Source organism: Parasteatoda tepidariorum, chromosome 2 (genome assembly GCF_982258835.1).
Source record: "Parasteatoda tepidariorum strain Cologne lab strain chromosome 2, Ptep-v5.0, whole genome shotgun sequence".
NCBI lineage: Eukaryota > Metazoa > Arthropoda > Arachnida > Araneae > Theridiidae > Parasteatoda > Parasteatoda tepidariorum.
Window position 1 is genome coordinate 28,054,981 of NC_141756.1, and position 19,223 is coordinate 28,074,203.

The window sequence follows — 19,223 nt, forward strand, 5'->3', positions numbered from 1 at the left end:
AAATATTTAAAGCTTACTTTTAAGAAGTCATATTAACTATTACGTTTAAACCGTGGTACAGTTTCAACTGATAGTCGGTTAAAAGTGCAAAAAATATATTGATTCAGTACTTTACGTTTTCAAAACAGAATAAACTGTTTAAACGGACGTAAACGATACATTGATGAACGACAAAGTCGTATCACAGCAAGATAAACAAGAAAAAAAAACTCTTAATTTTTCTGGACATAAATTAAGTATGTATAGTGTTAAGTCTCTAAATGTTAAATTTTTAATACTACTAATTATGCTGTTTAGTGTAAATATACATAGAATTTAATATGAATAAATATAAAACCTGTCGTCATGAGATCAGCAAAGAAAATAATCATAGGACTTTTATTGCTTTTAGCATGCTCGATAACCCTCTCTGTATTTCTAATTATGTCTTCATTAACATCTAATTGCTCATCGAACATTTATTCAAAGGTAGATTTTGGCCAAAAATCTTGGAGCGAGCATCGTCTTGCTGTTATCGTGCCTTTTCGCGATAGATTTGACGAGCTCTTACGATTCGCTCCTCATATTCATGAATTCTTAAATAAACAAAAAATTCCACACTATATACATGTGATTAATCAAGTGGACAAACTACGTTTCAATCGAGCGTCTTTAATAAATGTGGGGTATCTATTAGCTCGTCAAAATTGTGACTACATAGCCATGCATGATGTTGATTTACTACCATTGAACCCTAAATTAAGTTATAAATATCCTAGGAATGGACCATTTCATGTTGCTGCACCTGAGCTCCACCCCAAATACCATTATTCTACATTTGTAGGTGGAATTCTACTGTTATCCAATGAACAGTTTGAACTTGTTAATGGTTTATCGAATAGATATTGGGGATGGGGTCTTGAGGATGATGAATTTTTTGCTAGGATGCGTGAAGCCAAACTGAACATAAGCCGACCCCAGAATGTGAACAGTGGTATTCATAATACTTTCAAACATATCCATGATCCTTCTGCACGCCGCCGCGACACAGCCCGCTTATATAACCAGAAAGAGTCTACAAGAAAAAGAGATCGAGTAACTGGCCTTTCAAATGTACAATATCAGTTGATTCAGACTCATCAATTGATGATTGATCAAGCACCTGTTATAATGCATAATGTCAAACTGATTTGTAATCGGACTTTAACGCCATGGTGTGAACCAAAAGGTGCAAGTCTTAAAAAATTATGAAAAATTAAAAACTACCTAGTTACTAAAAACATTCATATTTTAAATTATGCATTGTTTTTCTAGTCTCTATATCATTAGCAAAATGTAACAATAATTAATTTTTGATTTGCTTTTGGCTAAATGTGAACTCTGTCACTTGTCTGGGAATTTTATATAATTTTTGCTAAGAATTAAATACTGTGCAAAATCCCATATTCGAACAGCCCTTTAGTGCAAAAATCAATTTTCTAAACACTTTTTAACAATCAAAATCTTTTGTTTTTTTTTTTTCAAAAGAAAAGAGTCCCTTTTTTCTGCATTTTCCAGGTCTGTCTTAAAGTCCTATGCATAAAAATAATTTTTTATTATATCCTCTTGCAGCAGCATCAAGTATGATTCAACAATTATACTGCTTTAATGAGTTCACTTAAAAGAAATGTTGAAAAGACAAAATGAATTACAGAAAAACAAACTTCAGTGAGAGGAATAAACTAAACTATGAATATAACTGAAGCTTAATATTAATAATACTTGAAACAACCAACAAGTAGAGAAACTGTTTATATATGAAAGAGAAGATTAAATTTGTGTATCCTCAAATTATGTTTTTTTAAACATTTTTTTCGTGACATTTATTTTATCATATTAAATATTCTTGTTAATTAAATGTCATTTAACTAATAACAAAACATTATAATATAAATATTGACATCATTTATAATTAATTTGTTGTTTCATTAAACAAAGTATTTTTCAGAAAAATTTGTTCTCTGAAGTTTGGATATGGGGCTTTCTACTGTATTTCATTTTGTTAAATTTTAACAATGTTTTCTCCTCATACTTAGTAATAAGTTTGCATAACCTTATTTTTGTAAAATCTAAAGTGTTTTTTTTTTTCTTTTTCCACCAAAAATATAGCAATAATCCTTATTGGAGTATACACAATGAAAATCAATTTTTCAACAATGATTTTCATTTTTCTGCATTTAAGGGGAAAAATTTCTAATTTTAATTATCTTTGTGAGGATAAATGCTATAATAATGACATCAGCAAGTACAAAGTTTAGGCATTTGTTTGAATTTATTGTATATTTAATGAATTTTTTCAATCTTGGACAAAAACCTAATATTTGATGCATAAAATATTTGAGTTTTGTGAATTATTGGAACATATTTGACCTTAGAATTACGTAACATAATATGTTTAAAGAAATTCATTTAGTCAAATTATATTTTGAAAATAGTCATTAAACTTTTTGGTGCCATTTTTCAAGCATTCTTTTTTTTTATCTGCTTTGTAGTGTGTTTTTGTCTTACCTTTATTTATAACATGTTATATTTTGGTTAAAATAATGTATTATGTTGTTTATATTCAATTGTAATATGGTAATGTGATGTACAGTTAATTAATAATCTAATCAAATCTTATTATGACATAAAATGTTTACTTATAATCCTTGTAATATAAGATAAGTAATAATATTTAAAAAGTAGAAATATATCTTAATGCCTCTTTGATAAGTTTTAAATTAAAAAAACTTATGGTCAATTACATTTTTAACATTGTGCTCGTAGATTTTACTATTTATTAAACAATAACAGCTTTCCCAAATAAAATAAGTCCACTTTCACCCCTAAGTAAATTTTTTTCCCTTTGATCTTATTTTCCAGTTTTTTTAGTTCCTCAAGCTTTTTTTATTATTATTTGTGTTAATTTTTAATCATCTGTAGTTTTCAATTAAAATAAATGAACCAGATAATCTCTTTCCCTTAAATTTAACTGAATAAAAATTCCAGAGAATTATTTCCCTATCTTTTTAATTCACTGCAGAAACAGTTGTAACTATTCTATTTGTTTTCAATTAATTTTTTGTATTGGAGAACCAAAGTGTAGTTTGAAATAGAAACTCAATTTTCAGTAAAAGTTTTCAAAAAACATATTAAACATTTATACCACTTAACACTCAATTTTTAATTCATAGTTGAACATATGTTAATTTTTTCAAAACATTTAATTAAACTAATAACTTAATTGTGGAAAGAGGTCATTTTCGAATTTTACAACTAATTATCATATACGTGTCTTCAAAACTTTGAAATTGTTCATACAACGTTTATTTATTTGAATTACTATTATTAATTATATATAATAATAAAATCTTAAATAATCTCAAGTTGCCAAATTATAGTTCATAAAATGTCATTTAATTATAAACAGATTTTTTAAATGTTTGATTTTACCTGCAGCATATGCTGTTTTAGAAATTTTGTGACTTGAGAGATTTTACAGGAAAAATAAATAAACTATTTTATAATCTTAAATGTTTAAAGTGTGGAATTAAAGGAGCTATTGACTTATTTATAATTTTCAACTAATTCAGTTATAAATTTTGTCGGATAAAGCTTTAAAGTTTTGAAATTTATGGTTTGTTTCTTTATTTGGTATTAAAAAATAATTATTTCATAATTATAAATTTCAAAAATCACTAAAAAATTTTATTGGAAAACTGAGGAACCATCCACAAAATGAAATTAATTTTGCACAATACAAAAACGCTTTCCATATTTATTAAATATACACTCACAATATTTGTAGTTCGGAAACATTAAAACTAACAATTTATTTTTTAATTTTTGAAGAAAAAAATTAATAAATGATTAAATAAATAATGAAACTTTGAAACAACTAATTTTTTTTCTTTTTCATTTTAATTTATAACCTAATTATATATAATGTCTATAAATATAATTCTATGAAGATTTTTAATGCATTCCATTCCTTTACCACTTTTCACTGTTTTGGTTGCTTTTTTTTTTTTAATCCCTTTTTTGATTTGAGAAATGGTAGCTATAAATTTTTTTTCTTTAAAAAATGTATCACATTTTATTCTGTCTTTTTACTTTAATTCTACTTAATCTATGGAATAATTATCAATTTATTTTTACCTTTTAGCTAATATTAGATGTCATTATTGTTGATTATTTATTTCATTATTTCTGAAATTTAAGTAGAATGCAATAATGTCTTGTTTAATGAAGTTATACTTAAGATAAAAAATTTCAACAATGCAGTATTTTAATTTAAATTGTTTTTCTTCCTCTGCATTATATAGGATTCAAAAAATCTTTGCTAAATTTTGAAGGAAAATAGTTACAAAATATGGAAAAGGTCAAATTGAAAGAGATTTATACTTATTTTCATTTAAAATCCTATGTGTATGGCACAATAAATAAATACAAAAATAATAAAGAGAAAAACAAAGAGAATTAAGAAAATCAATTTTTCAAGAAATTTTTGAGTGCTTCTTACATTATTGTATTGATATATTTTGCTTTGGCTATATTGATACCATATTAAAAAGCACTCCTTTTTGCGGACATAATCGTGTGAGCTGATAAAAAGATTTTTTTTTCCCTGGATTTTTATTGATTTTTTTTTAAATTTCTTCTTTCATTATTCTGAAAAACAATTGAATGTTTTTCTGATTGTAGGAGGTGTTCAGAACTTTATTGTGTTATTCACTATACATTTCAATTAATATCAAAAGTATTTATTATCATTTAAATTATATAGTTAAATATATTTGCTAATAAATGAAAATTAGTGAATTTTTTATGCTGGTTAAATAGAATCATACAATATTATCAATGGAAGTATATATACATTTAAATAAATTTTAAATGTCAGTGAAAGTTAAATCAAAATTTTATTCAGTCATTATTTTATTAAATTATTTGCCTTTATTTCTCAAATAAGGGTTGAACATTTCTCTTTTGGAATTTAATTGAATGGCTTGGGCAATAAGCCACATTTTTCAAACTATTCAGAAGACAGTTATCGATTAAAACACCACATTTTCCTTGTGGTCAATTTGATGATTTAGTATATTGTTGTCCAATCTAGTATAAATTCTAGACATTTGTAAAGAACATATTAATTGAAATCACATTAAAAAGAAGTTTGAGGTAAAAATGTTAATCTTGGAAAAAAGTGTGGCTTGTGATTGCATTGCCTCATAGACTTTAGTTATAGGATTGATGTTAAAAAATTTGATTATAAACAAAAAATCTTTTTTTAAGCATAACATATCTAATTTTAAAAATTATACTTCTTGATCCATTGTTTTAATTTATTGTGAAATGGGCTAATTGATTTTTTTTTATGCAATGAAATCTTTTTAATTTGCAATTAATATTATTGTAATATGAAATATGCTACTTAAATTGTTTGTTTATTTTAATAGCTAATCATAACTGTATACATATTATAAAATCTCTAATACTTAATTGTTAATTTTCTACTGGTGTAAAATACTTATTTTTTCTGTATTTGTGATTTATTGTTGCATTTTTTTTCAACTGCATCAACATGTTCAGTTTTATTTTGAATCTCAAACACTTAAATCTGTTTAGAAATCAATAAATAATTTTTATTATCTTCTTGTCAATATTATTTCCTTTGTCTAAAATGGTTCTTGTACACTTCACCCTATGACTCTGTAATCTCAGCTTTTTAAACTTTAAGCTGCAGTTTTTTTGGGGGGGAAGGGGCATAAAATAAGTTAAAAATTCCCCGTATTATTAAATGAGAAAGAAGTGCCTTGCTGGAAGATTTCAGTAAAATTTTGTCCATGTGTATAAGGTTAACATTTTCTTTCCCAAGAGTATTAAAATATGAGTTACATCATTATACTTGAACATAAAGGGATAATATATATCTTTAATTTTTATTTGAAGTAAAAAAACATTTGCTGAGAATTCAGAAAATAGTTTGCTTGTGTACTATAATAATTTTACATTAAATAATTATCTCGATAATGACTAATACAATGACTGCTTTACTTCTTTGTTTTGTTCCATTTTATGTATATCTATTAATCCAAGTGAAGGTCGAACTTAAATAAAGAGAAAAGCTTTCTGCAAATACAAAATCTCAGTTAAAAAAACTTTCTGCAAGCAATTTATTGACTCTTATACCTAGTTTCAACCTTTTCGTTTCCACCTAATTTTGAAAAAATTTGTTTGAAATTCACTTATGTTTTTTTAAAGTGTTTTTAAGATTTTATAAAACTCTATATTGATTATTATGCATACCAACATATATTTCTTTAAATGTAGTAGTTTTTTAATCTTGGTTTATTACTCTAGTTTAAAATTCTTACAATTCATTTGTAATTTATTAGAAAGAACTAAGTTTATAAGATTAAAAAATGCAATAAAGATGGGTATAATATAAATAAAATTGTTTTATATATAATCATGGCGATATGCATCTGTTTAGTTTGATAAGTGAGGCTGCTACTAACAGCATAATAATAAGAATCCCGGGATTTGTACTATTATGCTGTTCATATCATATTTTTGTGCTGTTCAATTGGTACAGAATTTGTCATATTTTACTTAATAAATGCAGGTGCAATTCCAGGATAACACTCAAAGCAAGTTTTTATAATTTTTTATTAGCATTAGTTTTTTAGTGATTTCTTTTCATGTATTAACTGCTGAAAATATTGTTCTGATAAAGAAGTCTTTAACTAAGAACAGCTGTAGCTTATGTATGCTTATTATTTTTCAAGAATTAATTTTTACTAATGATATTTTAATGTGTATTTTACTCCTTTTTTATTTGCACACCACCTCAATGTGATGGAGCATTGGGAACTCCTGATCTACATCATTCATTATCATTTTACTAGTTGCATATAAATGCATTTATTCCTAAATTAATATTCCTAATTAATTTTTAAGGCTTGTACTAGCTGAGGTTAGTTGCCTAAGGCAATACTGTTATAAAATTGATAATGTTTTAATACTTTTACTATTTACAAGTATGCATATATATTTATTAAGAAATTATACTACTTTATTATTGTTTTAATATACAGCTCTACAATTTTTTAATGCTTTTTGACTATACAGCACCAAAAGGTTTTTAGTGCTTTTCCCTTAGAGGGGATCAAGTTAATTAAACTTTTTTATTTATTTATTCTAATATAAAAAGTTCGCCACTCAAAAAAATAAATTAATATAAAATAATAATTGAATTTATTTGTGTCTGGCTAACAGAAAAGTTCTAGTTTGTTATATGCTATGAATAGTTAACAACTGTATGATTACTTTCTATTAGGATTACAATATTTTTCTTTTATATTTTCAAGTATACTATTTTAAAATCGCAATACTCGATACAAAATGAAATTTCTTAAATTAGTTTTTACTATACAGTATTGAAATTATTAGTTTGGTTGCATTATTAAACATTTTAAAATTAAGTCAAAGTTTAGCTGTTTTAAATTATATTTCATGTATTTAGCTTTTGTAAAATTATAAAAAGAAGAAGAAAATACTTTTATCTAAATGTTTTAATATTATTTCAGCCAAATGAGCAAACAACGAAGCAGAAACTCTGGTCCTAGAAATAAAACAAATAGAAAATCCAGTTTGAGAAAAAGCAAAGAAACTGATAGCTTTCAAGATGAAGATGTAACAGATAGTTTCAATGAATTGAGCATTAATGAAGAAGCAGGTAAAACTCTCTTATGTAAATTCTTTCTAACATAAGCTATTTTTTTAATCATTCTTTTCAAATTATTTTTTAATCAGTGTAAATAATTATAAAAATGTTTAAAAAAATAGATGAAGTGCTTCTGAAACTAATTTCATACAGCATTTCTTTTAGTTTTTAGTTGCATTTTTCTATCTTGTTTTTACATGTTAGTAAGTACATTATAATGAGATACTAAGTATTGCAGCCATGTAGAAGGTCAAAGGTTGCATGTTATTATAACCTTACTCCTAATCACAAATAAGGAAAGAATTTTAATTAATAATAAAACGTTGTGATCAACGATAATGGTAGAGAAAGGTTTGAATTTTCAATACTTTGAATTACCCTTGTTCAAATTAAATTATTTTTTAAGAAAAAGTGAGTATACTGTATTTCATTTTAAGGCCTTTTTTTTTTGCATTTTGTCTAATATTTTGTAAATAACTAATAAAAAATAAATTTAATAGTGTTCAAGGCAGCTTGTAGGCATGCTATAAATTCTGAACTTATAATTGTATTGCACCTACATTTTATTTCCTGTCTTTTACTTCTTCTCAGACATTGGTAATGTGAGGTTGTCAATTCTTACTTCTCGTGTTTTCTATAAAATTATTTGTTAAACAACTTTTTTTTCTTGTTTTTTTATTTGTTTTGATTACATGGATCTTGCACAAATGGAAATGATTATAACAACCAATAAATTAATAGAAATGATAATAGCAACAAGTATTGCAACCATGAGGTAAGTGAAAAGCAATATTGCATTTTCTGTTTTACCTCCATTTAAATATAAAATATATATATATACAAAATAACAATAAAATTTTAGTCAATGGAAAGCTTGAATTTGAAAGAATTATTGTAAGTCCAAATTACCTAATATTTCAAACTATGTTTAAATACATATATATATAAACCCTCACAGTATTTCATTATCATCAAAATGTTTAAACATTTTAACTATTTGTTGTAGATGGACGCTTACAACTGCCAGAAGATTTCCGGCATCAAATCGATGTGCCTTTTCCGGTTGCAATGTGGGATTTAGGACATTGTGATCCAAAGAAATGTAGTGGTCGAAAACTTTCCAGATTAGGTTTGGTAAAAACACTGACTTTAGGACAAAGATTCAATGGGATAATATTAAGTCCTATTGCTACAAAATGCATTGGTCCTCAAGATAAGTAAGAATTTTATGTGTTTTATTCTCTTTTAAATAAATGTGTTTACAAACAATAGAATTCCATTTCATTAGTTTATTTATATTAAACTTAAAATCATTACTTTTATCACATATGTAAACAATGCAGATATTTTCTTTTTTAATATTAAAAGTCAAAAGATTAAAATAATATTATCAGCATTATCAATTCTTCAGGGTAAATATTATTTAACAGATTTATATAATTTATCTAAACAACAGAACCCTGATTTTACGCTTTCCATCCAACAGGACTTTAAAAAACACATGAAGCGGAAAACTGTAAAATTAGAGTAAGAAAATAAATGTATTTTGTTCAAAAATTGACATTTACGAGATTAACTATTAGAAAAAATTATTACTTTTTACTTGTTTTTAGATACAATATCCCTCTCAGTACTTGCTATTGTTTACAAATTTGCTTTTTGATTTACTTTCACAAATAAATGTTCTTTTAGAGTTATTGTGCTTTGTAACTTGCTTGATAAGTTATGAGTATATCCTCTGACATTTTTTGCTCATCTTCATCGTTTTCTTCACTATCATCGGGAGCAGGTATTAAATCAGATGTTGAAGGAATTGAAAAGTAATGAGATGTGTGTTGCAGTCGATCTACATGTCATTGACTTCTTTAGCCATACAATTTTATTCCGAATACAATTTTATTGGATCCTAAGAAGCCTGCTTTATTAAACCCCCATTTATAATATATTTTAGTCATCTCTGTGCAAAGCTGCAGAAATCAGATTCAGAACTTCTAAAACATTTATTTTTGTTCAGAAAAATCTTTTTGCAGGTTACCGAAATCAAGAAAAAGAAATGATTACCTAACCAGTTATTTAGTCTTTTTTTTTTAAAATAAGTAGGTTATTCCAAGATTCATAAGTTGAAGTTTGCTGGAAAAGATTCCACTCGCAAATTGTCCTCTCTTACAGACAAAAGGAGAAAAAGGCAGAATAGAAGGAATGTTCGAACAGTTTCAAACAATATATTTATCTCCTATAGTTTCATTTTTTTTAATTAAATAATTAGACTTTTTTATTTTTTTAAAAATTACATTTAAAGAGTATTTGGTAACCTGCATGATTAATTCTGTTTAACTTTTGTATTCAATTTCAGGAGATTGCTAAACAAGCCACAAGGCAACTATTAGTAATAAAAAATAGATACACATTTTTTCTTTTCTTTCAGAGACATTATTAGTGAATGGGGGGCCGCTGTTGTTGATTGTTCTTGGGCTCGCATTGAAGAAACCCCTTTTAGAAGGATGAAAGGTCATCATCTAAGACTCCTCCCATACCTTGTTGCTGCGAATCCTGTAAACTTTGGCAAACCATGTAGTTTATCGTGTGTTGAGGCACTAGCAGCAGTCTTTCATATAACAGGTACATTGGTTTAAAGTACATCCTTTTATTCAGCATACTCTTTCTTTCTCATATTTTTCTCACGCTATCACTTTATGAATTATGTTTTAAGCTTTTGACTGTAAGGAATTAATTTTTATTTTCACTGAAAACTGAATCCATCCAAAATTGCCTGAATAGAGTGCCTTCTTTTTATTCAAGAAAATTATATAAAACTAATTGTATGTTATATGTTTTCATTTTTGGGTTAATTGAATTTAGCTTGAAATGAAAGAGTGCTGACATATAGTTCAAAATAAACTGTCTCTAAACATATTACAAATAGTTGGGTACTGATATTTGGTGTGTAGGTTGAGAAATAAGTATGATTCCGAACATATGAAATAGACTATGTTGATGTTTTTGGTGTGTTACTTTTGAACATCATCCTAAAAAAATAACAGGCATAAAAAATGGTGTGCAAAACTTCACCTTTTTATTTTGACTGTATATAGTTTTAAATGTTTTTTTGGTTAACCATGATGAATAGATGTAAATTAAAGAATGGTAACAGAGCATTATTTAATCTTCATGATTTTCCTTTCTTTCTTTTAAAAAAAAAAAATATACTGTTAAGATAACTTGGAAAAAAAGTTTTTTTCTTTTATTCAGTAAACCATTATTATTATTTTTTATGAAACACAAATTTTACTTTAACCAGTTATTTGGTTGTTAATGAAAATATCTGATCCAATGAACTCACCAGCGTATAAAATATTAGGTAAATATATTTCAAGAAATGGCTCTTAAAATGACATCTATATTGAGAATACCAGGCATTGGCCAACGTATCACTGCAAGTTTAATATCTGTATTAATCTGGTAGATATTAATAACATATGGCGATTGGTGAACATTTATACCTTTCATACTGAAGAAAACTAAGTATGAACTTAAAAAAGATTACAAGTAAACAAAGAACATCATAAGATTACAAGCAACCTGATATTGTTAAAGTCATAAAATGCAAAAGATTACAATGGTTCAGACATCTATTCCAATCTGATAATACAAACCCAGTAAAAAAGCTCATTTTCATTAATCTCATGGGAAACAGAAGACCACTAATTAAGTGGCTTGACTCTGAGAAGAGAGCCTTTAATAAATAAGGAAAATAGGAAGAGCCTTATTGTGAATAGGACCAGATGACAAAAACTGCTAGGGGTAGACTTGGCCTGTAACAGGCTGTAGTGCCTTTAAGAAGGAGAATAAATCATAATCATAAAATCATATTGTTTTTTAATTTGATGTATTGTTTCCTAATTCTTAAAATTAAAATCTATGTTGAGAATATCAGGCAATTGCTAGCATATCATTGCAGGGTTATTATCCCTGTTTATTATTATTACATGGTGATTATTGAAAATTTATTCCAACTAAATATAAACTCACTTGTTGCATCAAAAGATTACTTTAAATTAATACTAATAAATCATAATCACACTGATTAAATTTATTATTCTATTCAATTCATAGGCAGTGTGTGAAATATCTGATAATTTCATACTTTGCTGATTGATTTTTATCATTGAAAAAAGTTAATTTTTGGATTTCCATTACTATTTCTAAATTTGCTGGTAACATATTTGCTTAACTTCAATAATCAGAATACATATTACCAATAATCTTGAATTCGATAATTTTACAATAATCTGATATTACTGATACAATAATCTTCTTTTTACTTAATCTATCAAACAATAACTTTGTATGAAATACTTTCTTTGACTTTATTAAGTGATGAATTTTCTCATTTTATAAATGGAAAAAGATTTAAATATCAGGTTTAAACAGCTGCCATTTTGTTAATAATCAAAATTTTAAGGATAGTGATCAGTGCGTTTAAGATAAAGACCCTGTACATAAATAAAAAATTAATCACTGGATTTGTTTTTATTTATAGGTTACTCTGAGTTAGCAGAAGCCTATTTGAAACAATTCAAATGGGGTCATTCATTTCTATCATTGAATGAAGAATTGTTAACTTCATATTCATCATGCTCATCATCTGATGAAATTCTAGCTGTTCAAGAAAACCACTTAAAAGTTCTCCAAGCCGAACGAGATGCCGATAAGGGTATATATCTTTTGAATAGATATTGTGGTGAAATAAATTTTAAAATATTTTTTCATAGTTTTTATGCTTTAGTGACAACTAAAATTAAAAATAACTTTACTCCATTAAAGCTAACCAGTAAACCACTCTAGCTACCTATAAAAAATTATTCATCTGGCATTTTTTTTTTAATTCAGCAGAATCAAATCTTTTGCTTATAAACGAATTCAATAACTCATTGGTTTTTTCCAACTGTTTTTGAAATTCTAAAATTTTGATTCATATAGTTTGAAACCAAAACTATGTATCACTATTAGAAATGTTAACTAAATAATTTTTCTGCTTCACAACTGATACCAAATTGAGAACTTCAACTACAGTGCAATGTTACAAGATTCAATGGAAAAAATGATAAATCTTTCTTTCAGTGAATTTAATTTGATATGAGTAAAAATTTCGTTAATAAAAAGTTGCAATGTCTTAAAACTAATAAATATATATATTGTACTATATGGTATAGCGCAAAATTAATGGCTGCTACACCAGCCACAACAGGGCGACTAAACATGACAAATAGTGATTAAAAAAATTGTCTGCGAATCGCCATTTTTTATATATATATATATATAAATGCAATTTATGTGCTCTCAAGTTATGTGTTATTATTACTTTTTTTAATAAATATGGAATTAGTATGAATATTTTTAAAAAAAATTTCTTTTAAACTGTTTAACATTTTTCTTCAATTTAAAAAAGGAATGTTTAGAATGAATCTTTTTGAGAAGTGCTTTACATGACTCTCTCTTCGTTTTTTAAAAAAAATCCTTTAAAATTTTCAATCTTCAAAAACGTGGCCATATGCTTTAAAAAGTAGCCTCTGTTAAAAATGCTACATCTGGCCAGTATCAAAATTTATTAATTTTGCATTATACTGTACAGAAATAAGAGCTATAATATAGTTTTTATGCTATATATGAATTTATTTTTTACACCATTTTTCTGATGCAATTTTCTTGGCAAGCAGGATGTGGGCTTCCTTGTATGATATACTATACTAATGCATATATAATGTAAAAGAAACTTTTTTTTTTTTTTTTTTTTTGTGTTGAGACCTGAAATATTGAGTGAGAAAGCAGTCATAATCATGAACTCTTAAGAACTCATATTTGAAAATGTCTGAATAAAAATTATTTTCTCAGGGTGACAACAAATACCTGAAACTAACTGGGCTTCAATGATAAGTTGGGCAAAAATGAAAGGTTGAAATCAATACAAATTATGCCTCTCGATTATGGCGAATGTTCTTATATTTTTTATACACAGTCGAACCCCGCTATAGTGAACTCCCGGATATAGTGAACGAAATGTTCGGTCCCGAGCCTTGCTATACATGTATAATGTTATTTTTTGTTTATTTAGTTAACCAAAAAAGTGAGTAAGTTGTATATAATGAACTTTTTTCTGTCTTCAACTGATTTGTTTTAAAAAAATTTGTAAGAATTTTTAAATTTCTACTACAAAATAAATACATATACCAATTTTCAAAACTCTCTATAGAGGGGAATGTAGCGATGAGCATTTTTTCTTGTTTGCTTCTTTTATCTCACTTTCCCATCCCTAAACAAACCAAGCAGATGTTTCCAACCCAGGCAGACAATGCTACTGTAAGGTGTCAGATCAATATGCATTTTCTGTCAGAGGGAATGAGTAATTATTCATTATTGGTCAAAGGGTTGTACACTAATATGTATTGATAAGGCCCTCATTTCAACTCCTTTTTGCTCTCAATTCAGTTAAAAAAATCCTGCTAACAAGTGTCTCTAATTTAACTATGGCGAGCAGTAAACTTAAAACGTTCTCCATTGATAATAATATAGGCATTATCAGAAAAATTGATGCAATCAAGCTGATATTTGCAGGGAATATAAACTATCCAAATCTGCAGTTTGTAACATATGGAAAAACAGGCAATTAATAATTTCTGCTTATGAAAAAAAATTTAGATAGATGAGAAAAGCAGATCACAAGGATGAAGAAGCATTACTGAAGTGGTTCACCAATAGAAGAAGCTGCAATCTTCCAGTGTCTGGACAAATGTCGTTGAATTTGCTACGTGATTTTATGAGACTACTTTCATGTGCTCGAATGGCAGGTTAGACAGGTTTAAAAAGTGGAATAACAGAAATTCAGGAAAAATTATCTGAGAGTCTGGAAGTGTTTCCATACCTGATGTTGAGGATTGCTCATCAATTAAAGATTACTATTTTTTTTTTTTTTTTTTTGTACGCAAGACGAAGAGTAATGAAAAATAGCACATATTTTGCTACTAAATAATATTTTTCAGCCATTTATTTGAATAGTGTGTAATAAAAGGGAGGAGTTTGGGAACCATCAGTTAAATTGCCTGCGTAGCGGATATAGTGAACTCCCGGTTATAGTGAACCGAAATTTAGATCCCTTGAAGGTTCACTATAGCGGGGTTTGACTGTATTAGCTTATGTTAGAATAAAGGGCTTAAAACTAATATCTAAACACTGAAATTTGTAATTGCATATATGGAGAAATTTGTTTGTTTCAAGCGTGATTTCCGAGTATTGATTGTAAGTAGTAGTTTTGTTTCAAATTTGATAGTGTGTATGTTATTTGCAAACTATATAAATTGAATGAAATGTATATAAATCAAAATTTCTCTGAATGTATGTGATGCATAGTTTTCGGACTTCATTTTAAGAGGAGTACCAGCATACATACAAAGCTCAATTTAAATAGATAAGTAATAAGTATCCAATGAGCGAAAAAGCTAGATTGAATTGCGAAACAATCTGAAGGGAACTGGGAACTGTTTTGGGGTTAGAAGAGCATAACAAGTAGGAGTAGGGGCATCTTGGTGATACTTTATGTATATTATATTAATTTTTTTAATTAGATTATTTTAAGATTTTTAAAGATTTTATTTTAAATATGTTTTAGTTCGAACTTAAACATGTTGTAATATTTCTATTTATCAGTTATATATAATAATTATAAATCAAAACTATTGTTATTTTATTTTTATATACAAATTTATTTATTATTAGGAGAAATTGACTGGCCTTCCTCTGGTGAAGATTCTGAAACAGATGAAGAGAACACTGCACAATGATGCTAAAATGAGTTGTAAAATACATATTTGTGTTGACTTTATATTTGACAAACTAAAGAAATGAAAAAATGCATGAAGTTTTTGTAAATAAATATTTTATTGCTACCAATTTTTCTTTATTCTTGATGCTTTCAAAAATTGCTTTAAAAGTTAATTTTAAGTAACTTTTCAATTGAAAAGGGGTAATTAAATTTACAAATTTTGTTTATTTCAAAGTTACCATTTTGTTGATGTCCTGTACACTTTATGGATTTTAATTTTGCTGTGGGGGAACAGAATATTTTAAAACAAACAATGATATAATTCAACTTATTAACTCTTACACATGCTTTTCTTTGTTTCTTTTCAATGCAGGAAAAAATATTGAAGTATCTTAGTTGTACCTAATTTCAGTATGAAATAACAAATAAATGGTTAATGGCATAAGTTAAGTTATCTGTCCTGGTGTTATTTTAAATAAAAAATATCAATATTCAGTTTCTGACAATGTTCTTCGCGTGATAAAAAAAAAACTATTAAAAGTTTCTAGTAAAAAATTTGCCACAATGAGGTGCAAAATTTCAAGGACCAAATTTACCTTCATATCATATTTCATAGCTATGACTGCTACCATGGATGGTTAACCATATAAAGCTAATCACTTGCGAATAAATTATTAATAAGAATTCTAGGTTTTTTAATTCTGTTTTATCTTCCTGTCTAAGCTTAAGAAAACTCACCATCCTTTATTACTTTTATGATGCTTACAATGACTTTATTAGTAAATGTAATAAACTCTAACTAAAAACATAGCAAACTAAAGATAACTCGAAACATGGCAATCCTTACACGTAATTAATCTCAATAATTTCCTCGCTCACAATCTTCACCCTTAAAAATTTGTAAAATGCGGAAGAACCTTATGAGTGGTAAAAATTACATGCAAATTTTAATACAGTCTCAAGCTTCTTAGCACACATTTTTTTTAACATAAGCCGAGATACACAACAAAGTTTTCACATTTCGGTTGGAGAATCTTTTTATTTGTTACACTCGGTTAACCTTCTATGAATTAACATGCAGATACTCACTCAGATATGGTATTTTACCACACGCAAATATTGAGACAAAATATAAATACTTTCTTAAAATCTAGAATGCATTTTCAAGCAAGAAATTAATTTCATCGCAAATCTATTAATTTGATATTTTCCACACTAGTTCAATGGCAAACTTAATTTTGAATGTAGAATACAAGCTCAAACAGGAATTAAATTTATTTTTAAAATTATATACATTGTTTGGTTGTAAGAAAAGAAAGAACTCTGGCTTCATAGTGGATCAAAGAAGTCGGAACATTTTTTGAAATCGTATGCATAAAGGTGAGACAAAAAGAAGGGAAAAAAACTTTTTATACTTTGGCTGCATAAAGGTGAATTTTACAGTAAAAGACTAATAAATTTTTTTATTTCATACTTTCTTTCAAAGTTATAACAATTTTCAGTATAATATTTTTTGTGTAATACTGGACAACTCTTAATAGTTTGAGATCAAAAATTTGAAAATTTTTATAATAAGTTTACATTAAAATATAATTAGTTAATATTCCTTCATACCTATAAATAATTAAAATTTTGTAAATAAGTTTAAGACATAGTTACAAAATAGGGTAATTATAAAATTAATAAATAATTATAAAATATGGTTTCAATAATTTCAGAACAAAAATACAGTAAATAGGCTCCACTTAAAATTTTTGAGAAAAATTAATTTAAAAGGTAAGATATAATTTCCTCAATTTACCCATTTAAAATTTCTATAACATATTGATTGGAATCTGTGATTTTTAAATCAAAATAAAGAGATATTTCAATAATTGTGAAACTACAAAATTCCACAATGCACAATTTGTTTGGTTGCACAATTTGCTGGATACTAATAAAAAAGCAGGACTCCTGAATTCAACACACTAAAAATTTGTTAATGTAAAATTATTGAGCTTCTGACATAAAATGAGTGAATTACCAAAAAGTTAGAAATAATGAATCCAGCAGGAAAGGCTATATGCCTGATATGCAAAATTTGTGATTTTTACTATCAATAATTAAATTGTTGGAATGAAAATCAAAATCTTGGAATCTTAGATTCTTTTGATAATCGATTATTTTAAAATCGAAATCTTTGATTTTTAAAACAATTGATTTCAAAATCTTTTGATTCTTGAAATCGATTTTAAAATCTGTAGTTGCAATCTTAAAAAATCAAAAATGTTCTGAAAATAAGCAAAAATTTGAAATAGCAGCACAAAAAGCTTAAATTAAGGACAAAACACTTTATTGGGACAGTTACGAATACTGAAAATTTTTTAGAAAAATATCCCTTTTTCAGAAAATTTTACAGTTTTATACGTTTTTTGGAAAATTCTCAATAAGAAAAATGAAAGTTGTCACATTAGAGCTTAATTTAAACTAGGATTAAAGAAAAATAAATACCCATTCATTTTACAATTAACTCAAAATTTTAAGACATTCACTAAACATTCAAATAAAGAAACGAGGCAAATATATTAATTTTCTATATTTCCTCATCATGAAACATAAAGACAGAAAAATAACATTCTGTGTATAAATGTAACAAATTAAAACGAACTAAATATAAAAGGCTTTTTAACATAAAACAAGTATAAATATAAGAAAAATTACTAAACAAGCAAGATTAATTTAATTAATTCCTTAGGAATCGGTAATTCTCCTACATGTTCCGAAAAAATATTCTTGTGACACTTGACTAGAATTTGACGAATGGAACAGGATGTTAAAGTGAGCAATGTTCTTGGAGTATTTTGTAAGGTATCAATCCATTTACACAATTTTTTGTCATTTTTCCAGTCATGCGGTAATTGATTTGGTGAAAGCCACTCTGCTTTTTTTATTTGACAACCAGCATTTATGAGCAAAACAAATGTTTCCAAATCAGCATGTTGAACTGTTATGTAAAGTGGCTTCCTGTGTAATTCAGCAGAATCAAAATCTATATCTACTCTGTATCCTCTACGTATTAAAAGGTGAGCAACAGACGTATATCGTCTAATAAGAGCTACAATTAGTGGGCACTCTACAAGGCGCTGAGCTGCACAAATATCAGCTCCATTATTTAATAATAGCTCAACTATTTCATAAGAATTTATTCTTGCTGCTGCCCAAAGAGGTGTGTGGTTGAAAAAGTCTCTTTGGTTCACATCAACATTTGTTGATTTCAATAAAATTTTTATAGCCTCTAATTGTCCAAGCCTACAAGCTGCAAATAGGGGTGGTTCCATTCTGTCATCTCGAGTGCGTATGTTTACATTTGCACCTTTCCTTACTAAATAATCTAAAATACCGTATGCTCTTTTGTAAACAGCACAACTAATAGCTGTGTTACCTCTCCACAGCTTATCCATGTTTGTGCCTGATTCAACAATCTGAGAAACAGAGAGAAAGTTTTTAAAAGTTATAGCGGTATGTAATTCAGCAGGAGTTCTAGTCATATTGTTTTACATAATTTATTTTTATATAAAGAATTTTTGAAAAGAGACTGGAATCGTCCCATAAATTAAGTCATTGTTAATATTTCTTCGCTGAAACAATTAAATAAAGCAATAAAAAAAGGATAAGAAACACTATCCTTTTGTGATAATTTTAGAT

General features: G+C 26.8%; 3 protein-coding genes across 3 annotated transcripts; 2 read left to right on the plus strand and 1 right to left on the minus strand.

Moving 5' to 3' along the window:
- Positions 1–45: 45 nt before the first annotated feature.
- LOC107447874 (18S rRNA aminocarboxypropyltransferase) lies at positions 46–15,667 on the plus strand. Its single transcript, XM_043046205.2, has 6 exons — positions 46–236; positions 7,587–7,735; positions 8,730–8,940; positions 10,149–10,342; positions 12,264–12,437; positions 15,494–15,667. Exons 2-6 carry the CDS (start codon positions 7,591–7,593, stop codon positions 15,556–15,558), a joined length of 789 nt encoding a protein of 262 aa, XP_042902139.1. The 5' UTR covers positions 46–236; positions 7,587–7,590; the 3' UTR covers positions 15,559–15,667.
- On the plus strand, positions 243–1,376 carry LOC107447873 (beta-1,4-galactosyltransferase 7). Its single transcript, XM_016062908.5, has one exon. It carries the CDS (start codon positions 346–348, stop codon positions 1,228–1,230), a length of 885 nt encoding a protein of 294 aa, XP_015918394.1. The 5' UTR covers positions 243–345; the 3' UTR covers positions 1,231–1,376.
- Positions 15,668–18,099: 2,432 nt separating the features above from the next.
- LOC107447850 (uncharacterized) lies at positions 18,100–19,066 on the minus strand. The gene has a single exon (XM_043046199.3). The coding sequence runs from the start codon at positions 19,064–19,066 to the stop codon at positions 18,239–18,241; it is 828 nt and encodes a 275-aa protein (XP_042902133.2). The 3' UTR covers positions 18,100–18,238.
- Between the last annotated feature and the right edge of the window lie 157 nt (positions 19,067–19,223).